The following is a 21,555-nucleotide window of genomic DNA, read 5'->3' as shown; positions in this document are numbered from 1 at the left end:
TTTTTTGGGTTCAAGTGACCAAAAATGGTGAGATGGATGATTTTTGAAGAACATAACCGTCTGTAATGCAAGGGTATCCTGTATCAGTGAAGCAAAAATGGTAGTTACTAATTTATTGAACTTGTCTTACTGAGTATCTCCTGTTTGGATGAAGATTCTTATTGCAACCATTTGGGTGTTCTGAAGTCAGTGTCCTTTAATTTCAGTTGGCAGAAATTATAAAATGCTTGTTTAATTGGTTCTATGTTTGCAAGTTTCAGAATAAACTTTACTTCATTGATAGTGAAATACAAGCAGGCACATCACATGACAAAAGTGTTATCTGTCTGATTCTCAGTGATCTCACATTTTACTTGCATCTTAAGATATAAGATGTAGTTAGTTGACCGTTTTTACCCTCTAAGTCAGAAGACCAACACTTTAAATCTACTTGCCACTTTGATGTTAAGGAAGCCCTGAACTATTGGAGGTGCCATTTAAAATCACATCTGCCCCTTCATGTGAATGTAAAAGATCTTGCAAGACCTTGCTTGATGTTTATCTCTTTGATACCTGTGAAGCTATGTTCCAACAGAGGAAAAACAAGAAACTAATTTTAACTGAACTTCTGTTCATGTGACTTTTGATGTTCTGTTGATTGTAAGCAATTTTTAGCAAAGCATTCACTAAGTAAAAATACTTGCAGTTGTTAGGTATTTTTCTAGTAAATTATTCTAATGCCCAACCACAGGCACTTAGAAATTTTGCAATATACTGAATGACTCTTTAAGCAGCTTTGTGTGATTAGATTTGTAGTATATATGGAAATTGGCTTTCCTGTTGACAGTGTACAGGTTTAGATGTTTTTCTTCACAGCACTTAGTATTTTTAGAACATAGAACACAGAACGTTACAGCACAGTACAGGACCTTCAGCCCACAATGATGTGCTGACCTTTTAGCTTACACTTGGGTTAATCTAATCCTTCCCTCTTTTCATTTCTAAATCTGCAGTTCATAGCTTCTCAAATTTAACAGGAAAACCGTGTGCTTAAGAATTCAATTAATGGAAAGAACTACAGTTACAATTCAGATGAAAACCAACTTACTGTACAATTTGATTTTGATTTTTGTGCAAAGATATGAAACTCCTAAAATTGAAGAAAATAACAAACCAAGCATTTCCCAAGAAAATTACCTGGAAGTGACTACAGACTTTAAAGCAAAACCTTCTGACTTAAAGTTTAAATGTGGTCAGCAGACCACAGCTGGAAATTCTGAGATGTAAATAAAATCTGAAATAGCTGAGAAAGGTTTAACCTGCTATATAAGCACTTACAGAGTCCTAGAGCACTGTCCATGTAAAAAAAACCTGCCCATCATCTTTGCACAAAAAGCAAAAAAATTGTACAGCAAGTTGGTTTTCATCTGAATTGCACTGCAGTTCCTTCCATTAATTGGCCCATCTAATCCATGCCTAGTCCCTGCACTTGAATCACAGGTCTCCATTTCCACGCATCCATGTACTATCCAGGCTTCTCTTAAAAGTTGAAATTGAGCCTGTATCCACTGCTTCCACTGGCAGCTTGTTCTCACCACCCTCTGAGTGAAGAAGGTCCTCCTTAAACATTTTTCCTTTCACCTTTAACCCATGGCTTCTAGTTTTAGTCTCACCCAACCTCAGTGGAAAAAGCCTGCTTGCATTTACCCTATCTGTACCCCTTATAACTTACTGTACATGCTGTGTTATATTGCAATGGCACCAGTGAAGCAAAATGTTATCCTGGAGCTTACATGGATATGTTTGTTTTTGCTTCAAAGTGCATTTTACAATTGATGTCATCTTAACTAAAAACAGCAGGGAAGTTACCATGCTAATAGTAGGAAAAATAAAGTTTGGAGTTCCTTGGTAACCTGTCAACAATTTGGAAACCCTAATCACCCACTCCTAGAGTCATAGGGAAAGAGGAGAATAGCTTAGAAACATGCCATTCAGCCTACGACAACCAGTAACCATCGATTTACACCAATCCCATTTTCCCCACATTCCATCAGCTCCCATATGATTGTACTATTCACCTGCACCATGGCCAGCAATTCTACCAATTCAAATGTCTTTGGCTGTAGGAGGAAAACTGAGCACCAGAAGAAACCCAAGTGATCACGGAGAATGTGCAAATTCCATAGGTCAGGAATGAACTAGTCTGGCTCTGTGAGACAGCAACTCTACTGACTGTGCCACTTACTAGTTTGATTTTGATGGAGGAATTGGAGGCAAACCCTGCTTCATTTAGTGAGCTGTAATCTATTACAACTTCACAGAGAAATGAGAGCCGTCCACTCACACAGATCCAGTATATTGCCTGGCCCGACCATGGAGTTCCTGATGACTCGAGTGACTTCCTGAAGTTCGTGCTGCTCGTTCGAGAAAAGAGAGTTGGCAAAGATGAACCAGTTGTTGTACACTGCAGGTAAATCGTCTTAAACTGTTTGCAAACTACTAGAAAGGTCATAAACTAAACCATCAAAATTTATTTATTTTTATTGAGGTACAGTGCAGAATGAGCCCTTCTGCCCCACCGAGCCTCACTGCCCAGTAATCCCCGATTTAACCCTAACCTAAGCAAGAGACAATTTACAGTGACTAATCAACTAACAGTTACATCTTTGGACTGTGGGAAGAAACTGGAATACCTGGAGGAAGCTCACGCCCAAGGTCTAAACCAATTTAGACCCAAGATGAGAGATTGTTACTTCCAGAGCAGAAACATCAAATAGTTTTTACTCCAGTTAGTCAGTGGCATTGTTCTAGTCTGTAATTTTATTAGTAGGGTTGTTTAAGATAAATAGATACTTTATTAATCCCAAAGGAAGTTAGTGTCACAGTAGCATTAGAAGTGCAAAGATATACAAATATTAAAGAGAAGTAAGAAAGAATAAAATATGTTACCTTAAGAATAAAATGTACAAGATTTACTAATCAAAGAATAAACATGAATTTAAACAGAAACTTGCTGCAGATTCTTTCTATTTTTAAATATATGAAAGTTGTGTTAGGTGTTTTCTATTTCAATACTTGCACCACAGGAAAATACTAATTAATCATTATAAAATATGTGACTGTTAGATCTTTTAAAATGTATATGCTGGGAGCCTAAACTAATGGAAACCTGAAAATTGTAGAGTAAATCTTTTTACGTCAAAGACCCTTTGTTAGAAGTGGGTGAGACCCATCATCATAAATTGGGGGGCTGCTTTGTCGAGCATCTCTGCTCCATCTGCTAAAAGTGGAACTTACATTTTAAATTGTGGCCAAGCATTTTAACTCCTGTTCCAATATGTCAGTCTGTGACTTCCTCTTGTGCTACGATGAGGCCACCCTCAGGGTGGAGGGCAACACCTTCTATTCCATCTGAGTAGGCGCCTTCCTCTATTCCCTACTCTGGGCTCACTTCTTATCACCTACCTATCACCTCGGGTGCACTCCTCCTCCCTTTTCTGTTATGGTCCACTCCGCTCTCCTGTCAGATTCCTTCCTGTCCAGCCCTTTAACCATCTGCCTCCCCCCCCCCCCCCCTTTTTATTCTGGCATCTTCCCCCTTCCTTTGCAGTCTTGAAGAAGGGTTTCGGCCCAAAACATTGACTGTTTATCTATTTCCATAGATGCTGCCTGACCTGCTGAGTTCCTCCGGCATTTAGTGTGTGTTGCTCTGCAGAATTTCTCATGTTTAGGAGAAAAAAGAAACTTGTTAACCACAGGGAGGAGGGAGCATATCTCTTTGGTAAACTGGGGTGACCATGGTGATGGGCTGTAAGTAAAGTTATCTGATCAGTGAGTGAATAGAAAATGAGAATACAGACAGAAGAACAAAGACTTTTGCAGAATGCAGTGCAGGAAGACGTGGCCAGCATTTTTCCCCTCTGTAAATGGAGACTGTGCCCAGCTTGATCGCTTGGGCATGTCTCCCTGCTCATATGTTCATGTGAATGGGAGCACATTCTAACTGATTCCATTCACTCTTGTTCACAGCTCATCTCCATGATCACTCCAGTTTCACCCCATTGGGGACAGGTCTGCACTCCTTGCTTCATTTCTCATGTTCACTTCTGAACTTTTCAATCTGAAAGATTAACTCCCATTTCTCTTCCCATAGAGGTAGCCTGACCTGAGTATTTCCAAATTTTTTTTCAAAATTTTTAATATAAAATGTGGTTGATAAAGTACCCAAATCTTCTGCAGGAATAATAATTATTGAGAAGTAGCGATAGGTCACGCCTGCATTACAACAGCTCGAGTCACAGAAATTCATACTCAGTTCATAAATGATTACTCAAAAAATTTGGAATAAAGTGTATTCTCACAGAGTTTATATGGGAAGGAAGAAATGAATACAGTTTTTCCTGCTCTGGTTGCTTTATGGACTGTTGATGTATTCTGGAATAAAGGGTGAAGAAAAACCTACACTAAATGCAGGAAGAACTCAGTGGGTCAGGCAGCATCTCCGGAAAGTAATAAACAGCTGAAGTTTCAGTCTTGATGAAGTGTCTTTGTCCTGAAATGTCGACTTTCTTCGTTTCCAGAGATACTGACTGACCTGCTGAGTTCCTCCAGCATTTTGTATGTGTTGTTCTGGATTTCCAGCATCTGCAGAATTTCTTATGTTAAGGATGAACAGAAGTGAGTCTAGTTAAGAACATAGATGGTATTCTTTTCAGTAAAGGATTATTCATTTTTTTTAAAGAAAGTACCAGAATGTAAGTGTCCAGAGATTATTTAAAATATTATTCCCAGGAACTTTGTAGGGAAAAAATTGCCTGTGAACCAAGCAAAGATTCCTGCAAAATATTAAGAAACTTTCAACCTAAACAATTCACGGACATTCTCTTGGACATCTTCATGTGTGAAATTCAAGTCCTAACAGAGATGGGTCTGGACTGTATTATCACAGTACCGTGATCTGCCAATCCTTATTGGTGAAGTTCTAGTGATAATTGACTGTTGGGAGAAGTGTTAGAGTATTGCTCTCAGATCTATTGAATCGTGTGCTTCAAAGATTCTTAAGTTCAAAGTACATTGATTATCTAAGTGTGTGTACATTTGAGAATCAGAGTGGACAGCTATGTGTGGAGCTGAAAGAGATGGGGGAGATTTTGAACAATTTCTTTTCTTCGGTATTCATTAAGGAGAAGGATACTGAATTGTGTAAGGTAAGGGAAACAAGTAGAGAAGTTATGAAAACTATGATGATTAAAGAGGAGGAAGTACTGGAGCTTTTAAAGGAATATAAAAGTGGATAAATCTCCGGGTCCTGACAGGATATTCCCTAGGACCTTGAGGGAGGTTAGTGTAGAAGTAGCAGGGGCTCTGACAGAAATATTTCAAATGTCATTAGAAACGGGGATGGTGCCAGAGGATTGGCATATTGTTCATGTGGTTCCATTGTTTAAAAAGGGTTCTAAGAGTAAACCTAGCAATTATAGGTCTGTCAGTTTGATGTCAGTGGTGGGTAAATTAATGGAAAGTATTTTTAGAGATGGTATATATAATTATCTGGATAGACAGGGTTTGATTAGGAACAGTCAACATGGATTTGTGCGTGGAAGGTCATGTTTGACAAATCTTACTGAATTTTTTGAAGAGGTTACGAGGAAAGTTGACGAGGGTAAAGCAGTGGATGTTGTCTATATGGACTTCAGTAAGGCCTTTGACAAGGTTCCGCACGGAAGGTTCAATCGTTAGGTATTAATATTGAAGTAGTAAAATGGATTCAACAGTGGCTGGATGGGAGATGCCAGAGAGTAGTGGTGGATAACTGTTTGTCAGGTTGGAGGCCGGTGACTAGTGGTGTGCCTCAGGAATCTGTATTGGGTCCAGTGTTGTTTGTCATATACATTAATGATCTGGATGATGGGGTGGTAAATTGGATTAGTAAGTATGCAGATGATACTAAGGTAGTTGGCATTGTGGATAATGAAGTAAGTTTTCAAAGTTTGCAGAGAGATTTAGGCCAGTTAGAAGAGTGGGCTGAATGATGGCAGATGGAGTTTAATGCTGTTAAGTGTGAGGTGCTACATTTTGGTAGGAATAATCCAAATAAGACATATGTGGTAAATGGTAGGACATTGAAGAATGCAGTAGAACAGAGTGATCTAGGAATAATGGTGCATAGTTCCCTGAAGGTGGAATCTCATGTGGATAGAGTGGTGAAGAAAGCTTTTGGTATGTTGGCCTTTAGAAATCAGAGCATTGAGTATAGGAGTTGGGATGTAATGTTAAAATTGTACAAGACATTGGTAAGGCTGAATTTGGAGTATTGTGTACAGTTCTGGTCACTGAATTGTAGGAAAGATGTCAACAAAATAGAGTACAGGGAAGATTTACTAGAATGTTACCTGGGTTTCAGCACCTAAGTTACAGAGAAAGGTTGAACAAGTTAGGTCTTTATTCTTTACAGCGTAGAAGGTTGAGGGGGGACTTGATAGAGGTATTTAAAATTATGAGGGGGATAGATAGAATTGCCGTGGATAGGCTTTTTCCATTGAGAGTAGGGGAGATTCAAACAAGAGGACATGAGTTGAGAGTTAGGGGGCAAAAGTTTAAGGGTAACACAAGGGGGAATTTCTTTACTCAGAGAGTGGTAGCTGTGTGGAACGAGCTTCCAGTAGAAGTGGTAGAGGCAGGTTTGGTATTGTCATTTAAAGTAAAATTGGATAGGTATATGGACAGGAAAGGAATGGAGGGTTATGGGCTGAGTGCGGGTCAGTGGGACTAGGTGAGAGTAAGCGTTCGGCACGGACTAGAAAGGCCGAGATGGCCTGTTTCCATGCTGTAATTGTTATATGGTTAATACAACTCTTGAGATTCACCCTCCCACAGGCAGCCACGAAACAAAGAAACACCCTGGAACCCATTCAAGAAAAAAGAGCAAATTCCACAAATAGCCACATTTAGGCCTAAATTGGTAGGATTTTAGGGAGCAGTGTTGTTTAACTAGAGAAGAGTGTTTGTGGTGGGTTTCCTCGAAGTGTCAGCATATTAATTAATGTGAGCATTTATCTGAATTATGTGTATATTAATATCTCAAAATTTGTAAACTGCTGGAGTTTATTTTGCTGTGTTTGTGCCATGGTATTATCAGGAAGAGTTCCTTTAATTGGGATGTTGATTCCAGTGCAATTTGTATGGACCTGAGGAAGGCTCTCAGCCTGAACCGTCAAGTGCTTATTAATTTCCATAGAGGCTGCCTGACCTGCTGAGTTCTTCCTGCATTTTGTGTGTGTTGTGATATACTTTACGGTTTATTTTGCAGTGCTGGTATTGGTCGGACTGGAGTTCTTATTACCATGGAAACAGCAATGTGTCTAATTGAGTGCAATCAGCCAGTGTATCCACTGGACATTGTTAGAACAATGCGAGACCAGAGAGCCATGATGATTCAAACACCAGTGAGTACTGATTACTTCTTTGTCTCCATTGATACATTAAAATCAGTAAATAGGATCAGATGATTTTTAAATTTTCTTTGATTTGGTATACTGTCAAAATGAGTACTTCACATTGTACTTAGATAATCATCAATTCTAGAACACAGCATTACACAACAGGGTTTCTTGTGTTTACAACTATCATCGGCTGTTTGGTTTTTTTTGTTTGGGTTAATTTATGATGGGTTTTTTTAAGTATATTTTGCACTAAATGTAATTTCCTACTTGGAAATTTAAGCAGTCAGACTTCTAATGTATATTTGCAACTTTCCTGGTAATTCAAACTATTTTGTTTCCTTCTGAATAACTATTCAGATCATGATTGAAATAACCCTCTCATCTGTAGATGTAATATAATTTCCATTGTTTTTCTTTTTCCTCGAAGAATGCAGGTCATTCCCTGTTTTTGTAAACATAAGTGTAACTAGGCTGTTAAATACTTGAAATTTGTATTGACTTGAATCGTTTTCCTAAATGTGTAACTGAATTCTCCACTAGGAGGTGCTCTGGAGTATTAAAGGTTGGTTGTCAGTTGCATGTTGAAATTTTGGGAAAAAGTCTCATTAAGTTCAAAGTACATTTATTATCAAATTATGTCGACTATATACCATCTGAGGTTCATCTCCCTACAGGCAGCCACAAAACAAAGAAACCTAGTGGGACCCATTTTTAAAAAACACCCAATGTGCTGGAAAAAAACACAAGTTGTACAAACGATAAAAGTAAGCAAATAGCATACAGAATTGAAGTTCACAAAAGTCAGTCCACAGTCATGAAGCCAATCACAGTTAGGCTGAAGAAGAAATGTTTTCTCTTGGTAGTGGAAGCCAGAATTTTTTGTGCTTCCAGAATCCTCTTGATTCAACCTTTGGTATAGTTCTACTGTTTACTACTAAATGTACAATTAAAACAAAATGCCTGAAAACATTGTGTAAAAGTTGACTATGTGACTAAGCATAATTGTTGGGATATAAAGTTAAATCATTTGTTCAGGAGCAGAGTTGAACTGCACCAAAAACAGGCTCTTTAACCCACACATCCATACCAACATGTTAGACCTTCAACCCAATTCCCATACCCCAACATTATAACTATAAGCTCCCTTGTCTTGCCTATTTCTTGTCTGTTTAAGCATAGTGCTTCTGTCTGATTCCACCACCACTTCTGGCAGTGTGATCCAAATACTGTTTCTGAAAAAAAATTACTCATCAGATTTGCTTTAAAACTCCATCATCTCACCTTAAACCTATGTCCTCAATTTTTGAGACCTCTTTCATGGGAAAACAATTTTGAATATTTATCCTGTGCCTCTCAAGTTTTTGTGTACCTCTGTCAAGTTTACCCTCAACCTCTGCTTCAGGAAAAGCAATCTCGGCCTATTCCATCTGAAGTCTTGCAGCTTTGTGGTGTATCTCCTCTGCAATCTCTTTCTCTAGAGATTATTTATTTAGTGCAGAATTGTCTCTTCTGGTCCTTTGGAGCCACGCCCACACCACCTAGCAATCCCCAATGTTCCCCAATCAACCCCTAACCTAATCACAGGACAATTTACCATTTAACCCACTAACTAGTGATCTTTGGAGTGAGGGAGGAAACTGTAGCACCCAGAGAAAACCCACACGTTCCATGGGTAGAATGTACAAACTCTTTACAGAGGATGCGGGATTGAACTCTAACTGGGAGGCGCTGAGCTGTAAGAATGGCATGTGATGCTATTAATTGGGATAATAGTGATTAATATTGATTGATAGTGACTAATTGGATAACAGGATTGCAGAGTCATACAGCACGGAGTCAGGCCCTTCAGCCCAGCTTATCCATGCTGACTCTCGCCCAACAAGCTTGTGCTGGCAAATTGAATAATTACATCTAAATTTACCGTAATGTGACTCCTTCATTTAGGAACCTATGGGATGACTTGTTGATGTACTGGCTCCAACTGTTAATAAAGTCCTTTATGAAATATGCTTTCATTATTTCACCCACTTAATCAATATAATATTGAACTTCAAAATTTTGCCATGCAAATCAATTTTATATAGATTTAAAATATAGATAAATCTATTAAATTTAGCAATTGTATTCTTGTACCTTTTATTGTTTTTGATGTGCCTGCTTTACTATTGTTTCTTGCATCCCATTTTAGTTCAACATTTTTGATAAATGAAGTGCAAAGTATCATTTTAAACAACATTCTAACATACTCCGTCATGTACAGACAGACAGATTTTATGGATCCCGAGGGAAATTGGGTTTCGTTACAGTCGCACCAACCAAGAATCGTGTAGAAATATAGCAATATAAAACCATAAATAATTAAATAATAGTAAGTAAATTATTCCAAGTGGAAATAAGTCCCGGACCAGCCTATTGGCTCAGGGTGTCTGACACTCCGAGGGAGGAGTTGTAAAGTTTGATGGCCACAGGCAGGAATGACTTCCTATGATGCTCAGTGTTGAATCTCGGTGGAATGAGTCTCTGGCTGAATGTACTCCTGTGCCTAACCAGTACATTATGGAATGGATGGGAGACATTGTCCAAGATGGCATGCAACTTGGACAGCATCCTCTTTTCAGACACCACCGTCAGAGAGTCCAGTTCCACCCCCACAACATCACTGGCCTTACGAATGAGTTTGTTGATTCTGTTGGTGTCTGCTACCCTCAGCCTGCTGCCCCAGCACACAACAGCAAACATGATAGCACTGGCCACCACAGACTTGTAGAACATCCTCAGCATCGTTCAGCAGATGTTAAAGGACCTCAGTCTCCTCAGGAAGTGGAGACTGCTCTGACCCTTCTTGTAGACAGCCTCAGTGTTCTTTGACCAGTCCAGTTTATTGTCAATTCGTATCCCCAGGTATTTGTAATCCTCCACCATGTCCACACTGACCCCTTGGATGGAAACAGGGGTCACCAGTGCCTTAGCCCTCCTCAGGTCCACCACCAGCTCCTTAGTCTTTTTCACATTAAGCTGCAGATGATTCTGCTCACACCATGTGACAAAGTTTGCCACCGTAGCCCTGTACTCAGCCTCATCTCCCTTGCTGATGCATCCAATATGGCAGAGCCATCGGAAAACTTCTGAAGATGGCAAGACTCTGTGCAGAGGTTCAAGTCCGAGGTGTAGATGGTGAAGAGAAAGGGAGACGGGACAGTCCCCTGTGGAGCCCCAGTGCTGCTGACCACTCTGTCTGACACACAGTGTTGCAAGCACACGTACCGTGGTCTGCCAGTCAGGTAATCAATAATCCATGACACCAGGGAAGCATCCACCTGCATCACTGTCAGCTTCTCACCCAGCAGAGCAGGGCGGATGGTGCTGAACGCACTGGAGAAGTCAAAAAACATGACCCTCACAGTGCTCACCGGCTTGTCCAGGTACATTAAATACTAATATGGTGAGGCTGCCATCTAATGCCTGCTATGTGCACATCTTAATTCAGTTTCAGCTTTTATTGTGATAATTCATTGTAGTTATTTTCAGGGTTGTCACTGTACATTACAAGAAATTGATGGCCTTTTTAATAGCCAAAAATAAAAGCAACAATACTTATATTAATAAAGTAACATGCTGCCTGCCCTCTGACATGAGTGTCCTCTGAAGGGCAAGCCTTCATAGGTAATGTAATAATATCAAAGTTCAAAGTAAATTTATTATCAAAGTACGTATGTGTCACTGTATACTACCCTGAGATTCATTTACTCACAATAGAACAAAAAACTGCAACAGAATCAATGAAAAACTACACACAAAGACTGACAAACAACCTATGTGCAAAAGACAAATCATGCAAACACAAATAACACTGAGAATATCAGAATGTAGCAGTTGTATATTTGCATCTCATTAATGTTAGAAAATATCTGAGATATCTTCAGAAGAAAAGGCCACAAAAAGGAAATTTATGACACATTTAATCAAAGATGTAGGCTTTTAGGATTTTAAAGTTAGGAGGAGGAGTTGGAGAGGCAGATTTGTTTCTAGAGCACTGGACTTATAAAGCTGAAGTTACAGTGGTGGCCAGATTGGTGAAAAAGTTTTTTTATTCACAGGACCCTGTTACAGAGGAGAGCTTTAAGGCCTAAGGCGATGGTTAAAAAAAATTCCCTTTGTCCAGATGTTGCAGACATCCAGATTCATTTTGAGGTCATGCTCGGAGAAATAAATGATAATGGTAACAAGAAAAGAGTTTGCTATAGGGTATAGAGTTAAAGAATCCAGTATTCAGTGTTCAGCTGGAAATAGTGGTGTCTCCTCGAAATCTGAAAGGTGGTCAGTGATTCTTTTAGTGCAGACTGTGGGAAAAGTAATGACAAGTATTGAAGAGAGACCTGTAGCAGCAGACATCTGGAGAACAGCCCCATTGGGGATGTTATCATTTACTTGTATCTGATATTGGAGAATTCCTCTCCTGGATGGGGAAATCCTATGGTACAGTTTACTGATTAAGAGCTCTGACATGTAACACAAAAATGCAAACATCTTTGCTAGATCACCTGAAATGGATGTTGAATATGAATTAAGTTAAAATTAATTTTTTTCCCTCTCTCCTTCCCACAGAGCCAATACAAGTTTGTTTGTGAAGCTATTATGAGGGTTTACGAAGAAGGCATTGTGAAACCATTGCAGTCAATACTGTATAATTAACCTAAGGATAAGACCTTATTGTTGAAACTGGTTTACGGTGTCATAATGTGCTTGCACATCATGCTGCCCTGACGTTTATTTGAGGTTTGGAAGGTTGGCAAACTGGAGCATGGACATTGAGAACCTAAGCACTGTTGCACTTTATGTTCAAAAAGAAATAACAATTTCTGCGTGTGTGATCATACTGACGACAATTAACATGATCACAGCCGCCCTCAGTTCTGAAATGCTGTGTCCACTGCTCTGGTTTTGTTCAGGGAGACCGTCAACTTTTGGATTCCTCTGTAGTGCCAAGAGGGAGAACTACCTATATAACTCTTCCCTCACCTGCCAATGAATATGTCCTCTTGCTTGCTTGCTTTAACTATTCAAATAGCCACTTCTAAAGGCACACATTTTCTGTACATGAAATTGACAACCATCCTTGTGAGACCCTTTGCAGTGGCATCCATGAACCTGAGTTGTGCACGGGAGTGGAATTAGTTTGTTTTGTTTTCATGCTGCCTTGACTAATTTTTAAAATCCTCTCATCCCCAGTAATACTGCATTCTGTAATATCAAATATAATTAAAAATAAACTTTAGAGAGCACTTATTAGTCAAATTGGCCCAAATTGTCTCACTTTCAGATTTTGATGTGCAGCTGTTTAACCTAGAGCGGTCACTCACTATATATTCTCCTCTGTTCCCTGATTAAATACCTTGCTCTTCCTGCACTCGAGTCCCACTGTTCCTGATTTAGGGTGGACATCAACTGTTTATTTTAAAATTTATCAAAATAATTTTCTCAGATCTGTGTATTACACTAAGCATTAGAACTTCAAATGTAAATAACTATAATAAGAAACGTAGCCTTAACCACCCACTTCCCATCAGGCTATTAAAATCCAAGTGCTGGTTAGCTACATTACCTAATGGCTAGGACAATCTACACCAAAGACTACCCAGCCCTGGTGCTGAAATTTCACCTGACTTTAATGGACACCGCATATATTTGGTGCTCATTTTCCACAGGTCTGATCCTGCAGTGAACCATACCATAGGCAAGGGTGTGTACCTAGAATCTTTTTATTTAATTTTTTTTCCCCCTAGGCACTTGGTAATGGGTGCACACCTACCCTACTGGTCCTATAAATAAGCTTGCCTTATTGTGTGCTAATTTAATTTTACTTCTGTTTTCGGCACTAGTCTTGCACCCAAAAAATTGCACAGCAGAGGGTGCTATAGAGTAATTTTATAGTAAGACACTAAATCAAAGTACTAAACAGTACTAAGCACAATAGAGTTGTAAATTTAATGATAAATTACTAACTAATTTATGAACTGTTGATGGATGTTGCAGTTTTGCTGGTCAGCATTCCAGCAGTCATTTGCTCCCCAAACTTCATGTTATTGGTATTACTGAACATAGTTCCACTGCTTGCATTCTAATTATGGCTCTTTTGGAAAGGGTTCTGGAGCTTCAGGTCAAATCTTTTTGACAAATATGCTGACAAATGATTAAAATGAAATGTTAATTATATGAATTGGAGCCCTGTGTTACCAACTGAGTAGGTATGTGTACCTGTACATAATTAGGAAGACGTTCAGTTAAAATTATTAATAGTTAAAATAATTCAGCACACCACTACTTCACTGATAAATCTTGCACACATAAATTTTAAACAAATCTTCATGGCATATATAAAAAGTAAAATGGTTAAAGGAAAGTAAATATATATTTTTAAAACTGCAGGATCCAGAGGAAATTGGCAGCTCCAGAGGCATACTGTTAATGAGCGGTGTGAATTCTACTGAAATCAGACTTGCCATCAAATAAGAATGGATGAGTGACTGTTTAATTTTTCCCTAAATATCTGCACATCTGTACTCGTGTACACTGTGCAGTTGTAAATAATGCTGTCAAAGTTGAGTGCCATTCATAACCGTTAGCACAATGCAGTTCCATTCACCTCATCAGGGTTGCAGGCAGGAGCAAGTAGGCAATTGGGATGGCGAGAACAATGGTTTCAGTGCAAATGGTAATAATGAAACCTCACTTCCTTTTTCATTTCCTTTGCTCTCCTTGGTTATGCATAACTGCAGTGTTATTTTTGTTAAAGATTTACCTGAAAGGAGGCATGTGAATTTGGTCTTCGTTTCTGTGTTATGCTGTAAATTGAATGTGAATGTATCTATCAACCATGCAGAATGGCAAGCGGTAGAGAATGACTTGGATTTTAAGGATAAATATTTTTCATACCGTTTGTATAAAAAAAATTAAAAATTAAAAAGTTTGTAACTTTCCATTGAAAATTTTGCAGGTTTAAAAAGTGTTTAAAATGTAAATAAGAGCAATACTATTTACTGTCAGTTCAGTGCCAATTCATGCTGTACAGGTTGAATTCTCTTGCTTACTGACTCTAATTATGCAGGTTTAATGTTTCAATCATTTTACAGTTAAAATTACAAATTTCCTTTAGTAACTTTGAGGGCACTTTATACTACAATGTACTACTGACTGAATTATCAAATAATTTGATTTCACACGTGGATGCTAGGCCCTAATCATCCGTTGCTTTGCGTGTGAAGCTTAAAAAATGCATACTGATTGATATATCTATCGATTAGGCTTTGGTTCTAAAAGTTCCTTTGAATTAAGATGTGTACTTAGCTCTGGTACTACATAGGTTTAATATTTGACACTGAAAGAAGAGTAGTCTTATAATTTCAGGACTGCACCAAAAATCCAAATTATAGTGTTCTCACAGCTAAAAGAAATCTGAGTGGTTTGAAAGCTTTGTCAATTTGGCATAATTTGCTGGCAGTAACTCGCATCAGCCAGTATTCACCACCAATCTGACTCAAGGTTTTATCCTGTTCCTTTCCTTTATTCCCAATACTGTTAATTACATTTGTAGGTCAAGCCACTTGACGGCACAAGGGTATTGTGTATTTTTACGGATTTTTCAGACAAGACAACATATTGCAGAGCTATAGTTTGATTTTAGTAGCGGGATCTTTTAAGAGCATTGCATATGTTCAAGGCAGCATCTATAAAGTTTTTAAGATTGCTTGCTTTGTTCAAGTTGGGGCTCATTCAGACACCGTAAGAAAACAATGTGGTGTAAGGGATCTCTAGGGCAGAACTGAACTGAATGACTATTTTACCACTGTGGACAATTTACTTAGACAGAACTCGATTAATTTAAGAATGATTTTAAAACTCCCATTAGTTTCTGATTATAAAGTTTAAAGATGATAGTACTGACTAATATGCTGCCAGGTTGAATGTTTTAAGTAAATGTGACAGATTGCATAAAGTCTGAGTCATTCCTACTGCTATGATTTGTTAATCCCGCAAGTTAGTCAAAACACTCCAATGTACCTAAAAGAAAAAAAAAATACTTTTGGTCGACTTTACATTTCCCATTCATAATTTATTTGATTTTAATTAATCTTAAACTTCCAAAATGTAATATGTAACAATGCCCAAGCTGGCGAATTGTGATGAAGATGCAGATTAGAACTGTCATAATAAATATGCATAATACTGTTAATTGCGCTTTCCTCTAAATGAAAGTAAAACAGTGCCTGATCCTGCAATTTGAACTGTACACAATTTTAATTTTAGTAAAAATCTAATTGCAATTTTTAATGACAAATTTAATTTTATGCTGCTTTTAAACTGCCTAAAAATACTGTTGGTACTGTACAAATTTAATTAGGAATGCTTTTCCTATTTTTTTTCATTGGCTTTTTAAGCCTTCACTTGAATTTTATTGACACTGGAAAAAATGTGAAATAAAACTTGAGCTTTTATAGCTCGAATGCGGTAAGAAGGCCTTATACATTTCATTTCGAAATTTGACGTCGTTTGCATTTTGTTGTTGATATCCAACAAGTTACCTGCTTGTAGGATATCAGCCGTAAAGAAAAGGATTAACTGATGCAGTACCAACGTAGTACAAGTGACCAGTCACTTGGTTGGGGGTTGGGATGGGGGAGAAGGAAGCTGAATTAAAAATTCTATGTATGACTTTCTCTTCTAAATTTTTTGTGCAAATGTATTTAATTTCACTTGACCAGAATTGTCTCAATTAGGTACAAACTTAATAGTTTACTTGTGACTCTTAACTGCTCTGTTACAATAAAATGTGCTTACGTAATTTAAAGTGTAGCACTTGTGAGTTTGTTTTGGAGTGGCAGCTGTACTTTAACTAAACTTTTGTAAATTTCTGTTTATTAATATTTCAGTTTTAGTTAGTAATTCATTAGATTCAAGAAATATTTTTCTGTACATTTGAATCGGGTTTGATTTAATTCTGTACATAATCCAGTTACAGCATGTACAGTTAATCTTGCATTTTCTTTACAACAGTAAAGACCTGGTTTTAACAGCAATCAGTAGTTGTTGCAATTTTGTTTTGCCTGCCTAATGTTTGTGTCTGTTCTCATTTCTATTTTGACTTTAATCAGAGGATGGAGGGAAAATACTACACTGCACTCATGTAATGGGTTATCATTCACTAAAGAAATTCTGGTAAATTTCAAGTAATTCCATTAAATAACCAGGAATATACTTCGAGGAGAGAGGGGAAAAAAATACTGGTTTTCCTTTGGGAGGTATATCCTGAAAAATGTGAAGACCTTTGAGTGAAAGTTTTAACTGCTTTCCATTGCCTATCTGCAAATATGGTGGATTCCAGTTAATTTGGGGCCATGGGTTAATCAGGGCCACTGCTTATTTGGGACAGTGGGCTGCTTAATTGGGATAAGAGACTGTTGCCGACCATTTTCTAACTACCATCGCTTGCGTGCATGTCATTTGACTGTTCAACACTACACTATGCTTAGAGCAAGCAGTGATTTTTGTCACTGGTAGTGGGTGAGAAATAAACAGCCAGACAATTCAGAACTCTTTTGCTCACTGTGGTTTCAAGCATTCAGGCTTGGAGACACCAGAAATGGCCATGAGTGAAAATGAAACTATTCACTACTTCAAGTTAGGAAGTACAAAGAATTTGACAATCATTAGAATGAAGATTTGGAGGATGTAATCATTGAAAGCACTATATGAAGGCAGTCCATTATCTACACCAGATCGTTAGATGACTGCGCTGATTTTGTTAATTTACAGTCAATCAAAAGAACATGTTAGCATACTCTGAATGAATTCCTCTATCAATAACTATTAGGAAATAATAGCAGTTTTATTGTCCTGCAGTAGTATTGATAGTTTTCTAATTTATTCAATATTTTATTTAAGTACATAATTTGTTGCTCAGTTAAACAGTAGTGTGTCTCGTTTTTACATCTAACTATTTCCATGAAACTTTGGCTAATTGTGGCAGTTGCTTAATTGGGCCAGAGTGTACTGGTCCTGATCTGTCCCAATTAACCGGAATCCATTGTATATGTATATGAGTACATACAGTTCACTGTATTGTAATTCCAGTGCATGAAGAGAAAGTTTGTCAGATTAAGTAAAGCTACTTGTAAGATTCTTGAAGGGAGAATTTAACTTGCTTCATTTCAACGATGAGGATTTTATCCACCAAAAATTGAGTTTTTAAATTGGCCGTCAGGTAAGACTTAAAAGAACAAACGCTAAGATATGATTAAAAACACAAAATGCTGGCAGAACTCAGCAGGCCAGGCAGTTCATCACTCCTGATGAAGGGTTTCAGCCCGAAACGTCGTCACTCCTTTCACAGATGCTGTCTGGCCTGCTGAGTTCTGCCAGCATTTTGTGTTTTTATTTATTTCCAGCATCTGCAGATTCACTTGTGGTGCTGAGATATGATTATTGCCATTGCAACTACTGCATTTGTGTCAATGGCTATTCATAAACAGCCTATGTTGCTAAAAATCCAGAGAATCTGAATATACCATATCTTTTAGGATTGTTATGTATACTGGATATTCTTGAGAGTTTATGCAGCCCCATGTGTCAGAATAATCGGATCTTGCAACACTGGGGGCCATTCTGTCTGATGTGCTTCTGGTTCCATTTAACAAAAATCTACAGAATTCTGGGAATAAATCCCAGAAGTTAATCTTCCAACTACACATCCAGCTATCTTTGAAAGTTTCTATGGACTATAATGCTACCACCCTTTCAGTGTCATGTTCCTAATCCTGTCAGTGGGGGCAGAAAGTACTGGGGGGAGGAGGGAATTGGGAAAATCTCATCTCTCCCATTCTTTTGTGGTAACCTTTCAAAACATAACGTGATTTCCAGATAAACATTATTGCTGTAACCATTTTGTTATTCTATGTCAAAGTATTCTTTGTTCAGAGTTATTTTGAATACCTCCTTTTGGTGTCCATACACATTTTAGAAACATAGAAAAACCTACAGCACAATACAGGCCCTTTGGCCCACAAAGCTGTGCCAAACATGTCCTTACCTTAGAAATTACCCAGGGTTACCTATATTTTTCTAAGCTCCATATATCCATTCAGGAGTCTCTTAAAAGACCCTATCATATCCACCTCCACCACCGCCGCCGGCAACCCATTCCACGCACTCACCACTCTACGTTAAAAAAAAACTTACCTCTGACATCTCCTCTGTACCTACTTCCAAGCACCTTAAACCTGTGTCCTTTTGTGCTAGCCATTTCAGCCCTGGGAAAAAGCCTCTAACTATAACAGAGTTTCATGGTGGGAGATTTTAATTTCCCAAGTATTGATTGGCATCTCCCTAGAGCAAGGGGTTTAGATGGGGTGGAGTTTAAGTGTGTTCAGGAAGATTTCATGACACAATATGTAGATAAGCCTACAAGAGTAGATACTGTACTTACCATAGAACACTACAGCACAGTACAGGCCCTTCAGCCCTCGATGTTGTGCTGACCCATAATCCTTTAAAAAAGTACTAAACCCACACTACCCCATGACTCTCCATTTTTCTTTCATCCATGTGCCTGTCCAAGAGGCTCTTAAATACCCCTAATGTTTTACTCTCCACCACCATCTCTGGCAAGTCATTCCAGGCACTCACAACCCCCTGTGTAAAAAAAACTTACCCCTGATGTCTCCCCTAAACTTCCCTCCCTTAATTTTGTACATATGCCCTCTGGTATTTGCTATTGGTGCTCTGGGAAACAGGTACTGACTATCCACCCTATCTATGCCTCTCATAATCTTGTCGACCTCTATCACAAGATTGATTTGGTGTTGGGAAATAAGACCATAAGACAAAGGAGCAGAAGTTGACCATTCGGCCCATTGAGTCTTCTCCGCCATTTTATCATGAGCTGATCCATTTTCCCATTTAGTCCCACTCCCCCGCCTTCTCACCATAACCTTTGATGCCCTGGCTACTCAGATACCTATCAATCTCTGCCTTAAATACACCCAATGACTTGACCTCCACTGCCGCCCGTGGCAACAAATTCCACAGATTCACAAATGAACCTGGTCAGGTGTCAGATCTCTCGGTGAGAGAGCATTTTGGAGATAGTGATCATAATTCTATCTCCTTTACAATAACATTGGAGAGAGATAGGAACAGACAAGTTAGAAGAGTGTTTAATTGGAATAAGAGGAAATAATGAGGCTATCTGGCAGGAACTTGGAAGCTTAAATTGGGAACAGATGTTTTTGGAAAGGTACGGAAGAAAAGTGGCAAATGTTCTCGGAATATTTGTGTGGAGTTCTACATAGGTACATTCCAATGAGACAGGGAAGTTATGGTAGGGTACAGGAACCGTGGTGTACAAAGGCTGTAGTAAATCTAGTCAAGAAGAAAAGAAAAGCTTACGAAAGGTTCAGAGAGCTAGGTAATGTTAGAGATCTAGAAGATTATAAGACTAACAGGAAGGAGCTTAAGAATGAAATTAGGATAGCCAGAAGGGGCCATGAGAAGGCCTTGGCAGGCAGGATTAAGGAAACCCCAAGGCATTCTACAAGTATGTGAAGAGCAAGAGGATAAGACGTGAAAGAATAGGACCTATCGAGTGTGACAGTGGGTAAGTGTGTATGGAATCGGAGGAAATAGCGGAGGTACTTAATGAATACTTTACTTCAGTTTTCACTATGGAAAAGGATCTTGGTGATTGTAGTGATGACTGGCAGCAGACTGAAAAGCTTGAGCATGTAGCTATTAAGAAAGAGGATGTGCTGGAGCTTTTGGAAAGCATCAAGTTGGATAAGTTGCTGGGACCAGATGAGATGTACCCCAGGCCACTGTGGGAGGCGAGGGAGGAAATTGCTGAGCCTCTGGTGATGATCTTTGCATCATCAATAGGGACAGGAGAGGTTCCAGAGGATTGGAGGGTTGCGGGTGTTGATCCTTCATTCAAGAAAGGGAGTAGAGATAGCCCAGGAAATAATAGACCAATGAGTCTTACTTCAGTGGTTGGTAAGTTGATGGAAAAGATCCTGAGAGGCAGGATTTATGAACACTTGGAGAGGTATAATATGATTAGGAATAGAAAGCATAGCTTTGTCAAAGGCAAGTCATGCCTTACGAACCTGATTTAATTTTTTGAGGATGTGACTAAACACATTGATGAAGGTAGAGCCATTGATGTGGTGTATATGGATTTCAGCAAGGCATTTGATAAGGTACCCCATGCAAGGCTTATTGAGAAAGTAAGGAGACATGGGGTGCAAGGGTCCTTGCTTTCTGGATCCAGAACTGGCTTGCCCACAGAAGGCAAAGAGTGGTTGTAGACGGGTTATATTCTGCATGAAGGTCGGTCACCAGTGGAGTGCCTCAGGGATCTGTTCTGGAACCCTTACTCTTCGTGATTGTAATAAATGACCTGAATTAGGAAGTGGAGGGATGGGTTTGTAAGTTTGCTTGTGACACAAAGGTTGGGGATGTTGTGGATAGTGTAGAGGGCTGTCTGAGGTTACAGCAGGACATTGATAGGATGCAAAACTGGGCTGAGAAGTGGCAGATGGAGTTCAACCCGGATAAGCATGAAGTGGTTCATTTTGGTAGGTCAAATATGATGGCAGAATATAGTATTAATGGTAAGACTCTTGGCAGTGTGGAGGATCAGAGGGATCTTGGGGTCCGAGTCCATAGGACGCTCAAAGCAGCTGCGCAGGTTGACTCTGTGGTTAAGAAGGCATATGGTGCTTTGGCCTTCATCACCCGTGGGATTGAGTTTAGGAGCCGAGAGGTAATGTTGCAGCTATATAGGATCCTGGTCAGACCCCACTTGGAGTACTGTGCTCAGTTCTGGTCGCCTCACTACAGGAAGGATGTGGAAGCCATAGAAAGGGTACAGAGGAGATTTACAAGGATGTTGCCTGGATTGGGGAGCATGCCTTCTGAAAACAGGTTGAGCAAACTCGACCTTTTCTCCATGAAGCGATGATGGATGAGAGGTGACCTGATAGAGGTGTATAAGGTGATAAGAGGAATTGATCGTGTGGATAGTCAGAGGTTTTTTCCCAGGGCTGAAATGGCTGCCACAAGAGGGCACAGGTTTAAGGTGCTT

General features: G+C 39.0%; 1 protein-coding gene across 3 annotated transcripts in view; it reads left to right on the top strand.

Moving 5' to 3' along the window:
* The window catches only part of ptpn4a (protein tyrosine phosphatase non-receptor type 4a), a 227,768-nt gene extending 211,273 nt beyond the window's left edge, over positions 1 to 16,495 (top strand). For all 3 annotated transcript variants that reach the window (XM_073027041.1, XM_073027032.1, XM_073027025.1), the window contains 3 exons: positions 2,301 to 2,449; positions 7,289 to 7,424; positions 12,027 to 16,495. In XM_073027041.1, the coding sequence (XP_072883142.1) occupies positions 2,301 to 2,449; positions 7,289 to 7,424; positions 12,027 to 12,113 (372 nt within the window). In that variant the 3' untranslated portion in view covers positions 12,114 to 16,495. The remainder of the gene's footprint in view (positions 1 to 2,300; positions 2,450 to 7,288; positions 7,425 to 12,026) is intronic.
* Positions 16,496 to 21,555: the final 5,060 nt, after the last annotated feature.

This window comes from Hemitrygon akajei, chromosome 2 (assembly GCF_048418815.1).
Source record: "Hemitrygon akajei chromosome 2, sHemAka1.3, whole genome shotgun sequence".
NCBI classification, from domain to species: Eukaryota; Metazoa; Chordata; class Chondrichthyes; order Myliobatiformes; family Dasyatidae; genus Hemitrygon; species Hemitrygon akajei.
Note: the sequence above shows the minus strand (reverse complement) of the source record. Positions and strands in the feature narration are given on the sequence as shown.